This window comes from Pseudophryne corroboree, chromosome 2 (genome assembly GCF_028390025.1).
Source record: "Pseudophryne corroboree isolate aPseCor3 chromosome 2, aPseCor3.hap2, whole genome shotgun sequence".
Lineage (NCBI taxonomy): Eukaryota > Metazoa > Chordata > Amphibia > Anura > Myobatrachidae > Pseudophryne > Pseudophryne corroboree.
Genome location: NC_086445.1, coordinates 1,044,878,329 through 1,044,887,715, shown reverse-complemented (window position 1 = coordinate 1,044,887,715; position 9,387 = coordinate 1,044,878,329). Strand labels below are relative to the sequence as shown.

Sequence of the window (9,387 nt, the reverse complement as noted above, 5' to 3'; positions counted from 1 at the left end):
CACTCTGGGGGGGAAAGGGGGAAATACACACTCACCTTTCATTGGTGGTGGAGGGTGGCCCCGACACACGCCGCACGCAGCGGTGTCCGGCCGCAGATACTCACCGCTGCCGTGCTGCCGGAATCTTCTGCTGGATGGAGTGGCCCCGACATGCGCCGCACGCAGCGGTGTCCGCCAGCTCAGGAGAGCTCAGTGTCTCCCTCAGCCGGGGCCCATCCCGAGCCGCACGCAGCTGCGATGGGACCCCGCCGGCAGCTCCCACGGTGCAGACTGGCAGTGGCAGAGCTGCCAGTCTGTGCGTGTGTGAAAGAAAAAATAAAATAAAGAAAAAATTCTTCAGCTAAACCCAAGTGAACCAGCTCCCTTGGGCACTAAACTAAGACTGGCTTGGAGGGGAGATAGTAGGGGAGGAGCTAGCCACAGGGTTAGAGTTTTTTAAAGTGCCAGCTCCCAATTACTGCCTACTATTTCCCCATTGTAACTACGCTCTAGTGGCCCCTAGTGGATGAAGGAGAATTATATATATATATATATATATATATATATATATATATATATATGGTGTAGATGAACGGCGGCACTCAGACAGACTCCTCAATATGCAAAAATCAGGTCATTTATTGAGACCGTGAAACCGACATGTTTCGGGGCTAAACCCCGTCCTCAGGGTCAAACAGCAAGCTGTTTGACCCTGAGGACGGGGTTTAGCCCCGAAACATGTCGGTTTCACGGTCTCAATAAATGACCTGATTTTTGCATATTGAGGAGTCTGTCTGAGTGCCGCCGTTCATCTACACCATATATCAGTGACTTGGAGTCACCCGGAGGGCACCGCAGCATTTACTATACAGGCGTTCAGGAGTGCCGGGCCATCCACAGCCACATTATATATATATATATATATATATATATATATATCCAAGGGTCAATAACATGGTATCCTTATCTAGGGTGTCAATCTCCACTGATAAGGTATCTGTCCACGCTGCTACAGCTCTATAAACCCATGCCGACACAATCGCCGGTCTGAGTAGTGTACCAGAATGTGTGTAAATGGACTTCAAAGTACTTTTACTGCATGCTATCTGCAGGATCCCTGAGGATAGCTGTTAAGTCAGCGCTACCTTTTGGGTAAACGTGTCAATGCCTTGTCCACCCTAGGGGAAGATTCCCATCGTATCCTGGCCCTAGCAGGGAAAGGATACTCCATGAGAATTCTTTTTGGGAATCTGCAGTCTCTTGTCTGGAAATTCCCGCTCTTTTTCTTCATGAGAGGAGGGAAATTTACCTCAGCTTTCTTCCCCTTAAACATGTGTACCCTTGTGTCAGGGACAGATGAGTCATCAGTGATATGCAAAACATCTTTTATTACAATAATCATATATTAAATACTTTTCTGCCAGTTTTGGCTATAACTTTGCATTATCGTAGTCGACACTGGAGTCAGACTCCGTGTCGGTATCAGTGTCTATTATTTTGGATAGTGGGCGTTTTGAGATTCTGAAGGTCCCTGCGACATAGGGACAGACATGGGTAGATTCCCTGTCTGTTCTCTAATCTTTTGTGCAATAAATTTACCTCAGCACTTAATTCCACATATCCAGTCAGGTGTCGGCGTTGTCGACGGAGACACCACACACACACATTTGCTCCATCTCCTTCTTAGGAGAGCCTTTTACCTCAGACATGTCGACACACGTGTACCGACACACCACACACCCAGGGAACCCTCTTATCTGAAGACAGTTCCCCCACAAGGCCCTTTGGAGAGACAGAGAGAGAGTATGCCAGCACACACCCCAGCGCTATATGACCCAGGAAAAAAACACAGTAATTTAATGTTTTACCCAATAGCGCTGTTATATATTATCTGCGCCGAATTATGTGCCCCCCCCCCTCTTCTTTAAAACCCTCTTTTCTACCATGGTATAAGCAGGGGAGAGTCCAGGGAGCTTCCTCTCAGCGGTGCTGTGGAGAAAAAATGGTGCTGGTGAGTGCTGAGGGAGAAGCCCCGCCCCCTCGACGGCGGGCTTCTGTCCCGCTCAAATATACTGTACACTGGCAGGGGCTCTTTATATATACAGTGGTTAGCTGTATATATCCTATTTTGCCAGAAAAGAGGTTTACATGCTGCCCAGGGCGCCCCCCCCTGCGCCCTGCACCCTTACAGTAACTGCCATGTGTGAGGTGTATGGGAGCAATGACGCACAGCTGCAGTGCTGTGCGTTACCTCATTGAAGATCATGAAGTCTTCTGCCGCCTCTGAAGTCTTCTTTTCTTCTCATACTCACCTGGCTTCTATCTTCCGGCTCTGCAAGGGGGATGGCGGCGCGGCTCCGGGACGAACTCCAGGGTGAGACCTGTGTTCTGACTCCCTCTGGAGCTAATGGTGTCCAGTAGCCTAAGAAGCAGAGCCTTGAAACTCACAGAAGTAGGTCTGCTTCTCTCCCCTCAGTCCCTCGATGCAGGGAGTTTGTTGCCAGCAGGCTCCCTGAACATAAAAAACCTAACAAATATACTTTCTGACACGAAACTCAGGAGAGCTCCATGAAATGCACCCAGTCTCCTCTGGGCACAGTAGTAAACTGAGGTCTGGAGGAGGGCATAGAGGGAGGAGCCAGTGCACACCCAGATCTAAAGTCTTTCTTACGGAGTCCCCAGCATCCTCTAGGACGTAAGAGAAAAGTACAAATCAGAAATCTTGGGGCCCCGTCACGGTGCACCTGCTTCCTGCAGGCCCCAACTCAAAACTGAATGCCTGAGCATGGAGTTATAGGGGAGAGCAGCCGAGCATTCTGGGATACGCTAAACACTGTTTGGTGCCCAGACTCTGCACCTACAGCCCCGATGATCCCCGTGGAACCCCCTATGAATCCTGACGAAGAAATGTAAAATAGCCACAGAATCTTGGTCTACCATTTAAAATGTCACCAAATTAGACTAATTGGGACATGGGCGGCAGAATGGTTCCACAAAGAATAACATTTTAGGGCAAAAAAGTCATCTTTTGGGGGAATTTGGCGCTGTACAATGTGGCTCTGGTTAATTAATCTGTCCATTTTCACACCGTACAGCGCCATATTATCTCCCTGCCAAATCCGGTGACAGTCTGGTTCTTAGATCAAGCTACAGGCGGCTATAATTTTGTTTGTAACAGAATACAGCGTTTCCCAAATCCGGTCATCATGCTTTACCCACCTGTGCTAAAGCAGGGATATCCCGAATGTCTGGACTGTGAGCGGGACCTGGGGATCAGGATGGTTTTCTCCGGTATAACGGGTACTGTACACACACAATTATCCAGCTACATGTACCCTGTGATCTGCAGATATTGGCAGACAGGTGAGTGGAACTATGAACGCTGACATCAGAATATCTTGTGCGAGAAGCAGCTATACCCGTTGTTCTTCCCATATACCCGCAGCCACAAAACCATGACGTCAGAGCACAACCGTCAGCTGCAGAGCAATCACCGGTGGGCAGCGCGGAAATACCGCCCAATGCGCTTTTCATCAAGGAAAGGGGGCATCATATTGTATGTATGTATGTATTTGTAAATAGTATACACCAGGGGTTCTCATCCCTAATCCAGTAGTAACACCAACATGTCGCTAATCAATGTATTGCTCTCCTGCTTCCACGGACAGAATTCCTGGACTCATGACCAGTTCTGGTACTGAAGGACGGTGGCCGAGATCCACTGGTATACACTATAACGTTTCCTGTCTTGGATATTATATCCCCACTGTGACACGTATCAATTCATTTCACTTGTGTGCAAGGTGTCTCTTACCCAGTACACTAGGAGAGAGCAGCCATGGCCCCACAATTACTTCCCGCACACAGGCTCATGCGATCCACCTTGGAATACCGCTGTACACGGGGCACCCTGTGCGCTCTGTGCGTCCAGGATCAGTGGTCGGAGCTATGGGTTAACGTGTTCCAGACGGTCGTGTTACCAGGACGGTGCAGGCGGTAATCCGCAGGTAATTGAGTCTGGCCCCATGACTGAAGCAGAGATTACAGTAAGTAACTGGATAAACGCAGAAGTTCCAACCATCCGTCACATCACTGCTAAGATTGCAGCAGGGTTACACAACATAACACAACACGCGTACACACTACCAACAGGAAACAAAGCAGCCAACAAGCAATTCACTCCTGCGTTTTATGTTTTTATATTTTTGATTTTTTTTTTTTTTAAATTTCATTTCCAGACTAAACCTACATATTTTTTTTTTATTTAATGCAAATTACAGATACCAGTTAACTGTTTCCGGAATTGTGTCACACAGAACAAAATGTATTTACAAAGAGGAAAGGGGGATGGAGGGAGGAGAGGCGGCTATAGGCAATATACTTTCAGACATAATAAAATAATAAAAAATATGTGACCTCTTCGCTGTCGGGGGTTCTCAGACGCAGCGCAGGTCTAAATAAAATACAAATTTTCAGTCACAAAGGCATTCAAGTAGTAATCATGTTATACACATAGTTTCTTGAGCGTGAATGCGGTATCTCGTAGTAACCAGTCCTGGGTGTGGGGTTTTTTTTTTTTTGCTCGCATACTCTGATGGAGAGTTCCTGTTCGTTACGCCAAGTCATCCATCAGTAACACATGTTGAAGCGATATTACAGGCAAAAGCAAAAATAAAAAACAAAAACATAAAATAAAATATTTATATATATATATATATATATGTATATATAATTCTATAAAGAAGAAAATCACAGCTGTAGGCTACATTCTGAAGCACACTGCCGTTCACGTCCCTTTTCCAACCCACGTCATGTAAGACTTTAAAAAAACAAAATAAAATCCATTATTGCAGTTTTTTTTTGTTTGCACAAGACCAGAAGAAAACATTTTTAGCGGACAAAACTGTCTGGAACCTGCCCCTTCCGGCCCTAATGAATCACTGCGAATTCCCCCCGTGCTCTGCCGGATGGCGACTTCCGGGAGAACTGTGCGGCTCCGTAATATGCAAATTCATGTAATGCATGCAACTGTGCTTTATCGGGGGCAGCAACTGAGACTCGTGAAATGTCTATGCTTTCTGTACAACCGGTTTATTCTACAGCGGAACAACGCAGCAGGTGACCGAACTAAAATATATCTGCATTTTAGAATATTTTGGGAAAACCTGTGAAATCGGATTCCTAGGTGACTCACCTGTGGCCACTTAACCCTTTCACAGCAGACATGGGAAAAAACGAAACAAAATCCAGGTACTGAAAGTTGGATTTATGGAGAGCGACCATGACAGTTAGGCGCAGACAGCTCTTGCTGCGGACTCACGGGAGCCACAGAGACCAGGGTGGTACTAGCAGGCAAGGAATACGCAGGTGTAGGGGAAATAGTGTAACGTTACAACACAGCGACACAATTCGGTGCTTGGTGACAGAACCAGGGAGATGAGGGATAACCTCCGGTCATATCTGCAGGCGGTGCCACAGAATACTCTGGAATACCGTCCACACTGCGCCCTGGGGAAGAGGATACAAGTATGGTATCAAAGCGCTTTCAATTGCAGAAAGGAAGGGTGTAGGTACACAGGCCAGTGTGACAATAATACTTCACCCCGCGCTGCCAGCCAGGTAACACACACAACTGCACAATACAACACTGGAGGTGCAGATGGTGCGCTCAGAAATACTTGCATTACCATTGCTTGGGGTGATACAGTGTGATGGTTCGGCGGTAAATACCAGCTGGTGCATGGAGCCATCGGACTGATCCATGTACCGTAACCATATCTGACAACATACAGAGCATCCCCTATAGCAGGGGCAGTGCCACAGAGGTAAGACAAATGCAGGTGTGCAAATGCCAATTGCTTATGCCGCAAACTCTATTCGATTGCAGGTAATAAAGTCCGGCAAATGGGGGGTGGAATTAAGTCATGACAATGCAAAAAAAAATCAATTCAAAAGAGGCAATTCATACCTCATGCCTCACTGACTAGACCTAAGAGAATGGACATAAAATTCTGCTAAAACCACTAAATGCTTCCATCACTTTGTACTACAGTTATATAGTAAATGTACGGTGGGATACCGGTTACTGAAGAGAGGACCCCAGACGCGGGGCCGGAGAGAGCCACCTTCATGCAAGAGCTCCGTCGTGCTGCAATGGAAGGTTAGAACGAACAATAGCTTAGACAACATAGGGCGCGAGAGTGAGAACAGTGCACACGTTTGGCACAGATAGCTGCGGATATACCTATGCCACAACTCTATACAGGTACACTGTCCCATGGAAGGAATACCCTAAGCCGGGGCGGCCCTGGCTGCAGTGAAAGGGTTAATGGCCGGGCAGGTTCACACCATCAGCAATCGCAATATATGGCTGTAACATGCTGGCGCAGATGCAATATACAACGTATAGCTTTGGGGGGGGGGGCTAAGCTAGTCCAGCAAAAAGAGCTCATTGTACAGCCCAGCAAAGGGTGAAATAACGGCCTGTTTCCCGGCAAACGTCTTTACTTACATACCGGACCCCCCCTCTCCCGCCGCGTCCAGAGTGCTCCTTCCATACCGTCCTCACCATTCTGTAACCCCCCCCCACAGAGGAAAGCGACATTTACAGATATACATAAATGCTGAGACAGCATTACATGAGGTGGTGGAGTACAGAACTGCCTGCCTATACGGGTCACATACAATAAGGCACTCCGAGATTCGATCCGGCGTGATGATGGGAGACCAGCCCCGACACTCACTGGCCCTGGTGACTACGGCGCAAATCCATAGCAAACGGCAGGGCTGGGGTCTGAGAGGGCAAAGCGCCGCCGCCGTGGCGGCTCCTCTACCGGCAGGATGGAAGTGCCCAGGAGAGACGCGGCTTCTCTCCCCTCTCGCCCAGGAAACTCCTACGGAGTGAGATTTAGAAATAAAATAAAAAAACAAAACAAAAACCTGTATTTATAGATATTTTACAAGGTTAAATAATAATAATAATTATAATAATAAAAAACTGAACCACTAAAATCAACAGAGGATGGCATTTCCTTTACAGTATATATATATATATATATATATATATATATATATATATATTCTCATTCCTTGATAGATGTGGCCAGTGTTTTGTGGAAGAGTCCGGGGTCAGGGTGTGTGCTACCCCCTCTCTCGTTCCCCACCCTCTTGCTACTTTGCCCGTTTCCGAGTCGCTCGTGCGAGGAGCATGCGTCGGGGTTGCTTCAGGAGGAGTTGGAGGCTGATGCTGAGGCTGCGTTGTTGGTCGGGCCGCGGTCCCCCGAGTTGGAATCTGAAAGGAGAAGACGACGCGTTAGGAGGATAGAAACGCCGTCCGCCTGTAGTTAAGTACGCTGCGCCTCGTTGCTGGAGGTATAGTCCATATGACTGTAAATGTGGGATTTTGCGGCAAGATGTGTCAACATGGGGAGCGTCTACACCATGCTGAATATTCCTCGTAGCTCCAGGCTCCCATCCCCACTAATGCGCGGCTTTCCCTGCCGTAACGCCCTCTGAGGTCTTTCACAATACATTGTACTTCATCACGGTCGCGTTGGTTAGCATGGCAGACGCGCCTCCTCCGCTTCCGTTACCCTTGGCGAGCAGAATGCTAGAGGAATGGACGGGTATAAATAACGTCCCATATCAGGAATCAGTATTGTTACACAGCGGACGTTCCTGCCACGGTGAAATACGCGATCCCCAGCTCGCAGTGCGCTTACACCCCTCATGTTCCTTACCTGACGTGGCAGGGGCGTTCAAGGGCGTAGACACAGAGGCCTGGTTTCGAGCGTGGGCTGGGATGAGAATAGACGATAAGGAGGGGTTGCTGGACAGTTCTGCGGATGAAGAACAGCAATGGCGGGTCAGAGAGTTGCAATGAGACACTAATGCCTGCTCCACCTGCACATGAATGAGACACTAATCCCTGCTACACCAGCACATGAATGGTGGCACCATGATCCAACACCCACATGCGGCAGCAGAATACAGACTGCCACCTTGGCGCGCAAGAGAGCGTGGATGCGTCACAGCGACCAGCGATTTGAGCTGACGGAATACCGGCGGTCAGTCATACTGATCCCATATGATGGGATATCAGGGAACAGTGCAAGCAGCTGCTGAGGATGCCGAGAACCTTACAGATCCCAACCCCGGGAGCACCGCGCCAAGCCAGTCCACAGGTAAGTACCTTACAGATCCCCACCCCGGGAGCACCGCGCCAAGCCAGCCCACAGGTAAGTACCTTACAGATCCCCACCCGGGAGCACCGCGCCAAGCCAGCCCACAGGTAAGTACCTTACAGATCCCCACCCCGGGAGCACCGCGCCACGCCAGCCCACAGGTAAGTACCTTACAGATCCCCACCCCGGGAGCACCGCGCCACGCCAGCCCACAGGTAAGTACCTTACAGATCCCCACCCGGGAGCATCGCGCCATGCCAGCCCACAGGTAAGTACCTTACAGATCCCCACCCGGGAGCATCGCGCCACGCCAGCCCACAGGTAAGTACCTTACAGATCCCCACCCCAGGGAGAACCGCGCCACGCCAACCAACAGGTAAGTACCTTGAGTGGTAAAGTTAAACAGTGCAGGAAATTCACGGCCATTGGGAAGCTTGGGATTGGGGTCTCGCAGCTCATCGAAGAAGGAGTGGGCACAGGCATCCAGAGGGGTGAGACGGGCAGTGGGTGTGTACTCCAGCAGCCGGCTGCACAGTGCAATGGCCTCTGGCGGTGTCCGGGCTCGGAAAACCTGCAAAAAGACATAACCCTTTAAAGAAAAAAAAATATAGATCTGGCTGAGTGTGCGGCTCAATAGGGGCCTGGTCATGGAGCGGATGAGATGGATGAGCCGTGATCAATGCATGCAATGTCTCATATCCCTAGGTCTCTCCTGTCTGACTACTGCGTATATACAGGGCACAGGATGAGGTCTGCAGGGGATGTCTCATATCTCTGTCTCTCCTGTCTGATTACTGCGTATATACAGGGCACAGGGTGAGGTCTGCAGGGGATGTCTCATATCTCTATGTCTCTCTTGTCTGACTACTGCGTATATACAGGGCACAGGGTGAGGTCTGCAGGGGATGTCTCATATCCCTATGTCTCTCCTGTCTGACTACTGCGTATATACAGGGCACAGGATGAGGTCTGCAGGGGATGTCTCATATCTCTGTCTCTCCTGTCTGATTACTGCGTATATACAGGGCACAGGGTGAGGTCTGCAGGGGATGTCTCATATCTCTATGTCTCCTGTCTGACTACTGCGTATATACAGGGCACAGGATGAGGTCTGCAGGGGATGTCTCATATCTCTATGTCTCTCCAGTCTGACTACTGTGTATATACAGGGCACAGGGTGAGGTCTGCAGGGGATGTCTCATATCTCTATGTGTCTCCTGTCTGA

The 9,387-nt window shown here is 49.1% G+C and overlaps 1 protein-coding gene across 2 annotated transcripts in view; it reads right to left on the bottom strand.

Annotated features, from left to right (window-relative positions):
- Positions 1-4,225: 4,225 nt before the first annotated feature.
- Positions 4,226-9,387, bottom strand: part of GSK3B (glycogen synthase kinase 3 beta) — a 166,097-nt gene continuing 160,935 nt past the window's right edge. The window contains exons 9-11 of one of the 2 annotated variants that reach the window (XM_063956858.1): positions 8,547-8,751; positions 7,719-7,817; positions 4,226-7,270 (exon numbers count right to left, since the gene is read on the bottom strand). In XM_063956858.1, the coding sequence (XP_063812928.1) occupies positions 7,203-7,270; positions 7,719-7,817; positions 8,547-8,751 (372 nt within the window). In that variant the 3' untranslated portion in view covers positions 4,226-7,202. The remainder of the gene's footprint in view (positions 7,271-7,718; positions 7,818-8,546; positions 8,752-9,387) is intronic. The other variant, XM_063956859.1, reaches the window with a different exon arrangement.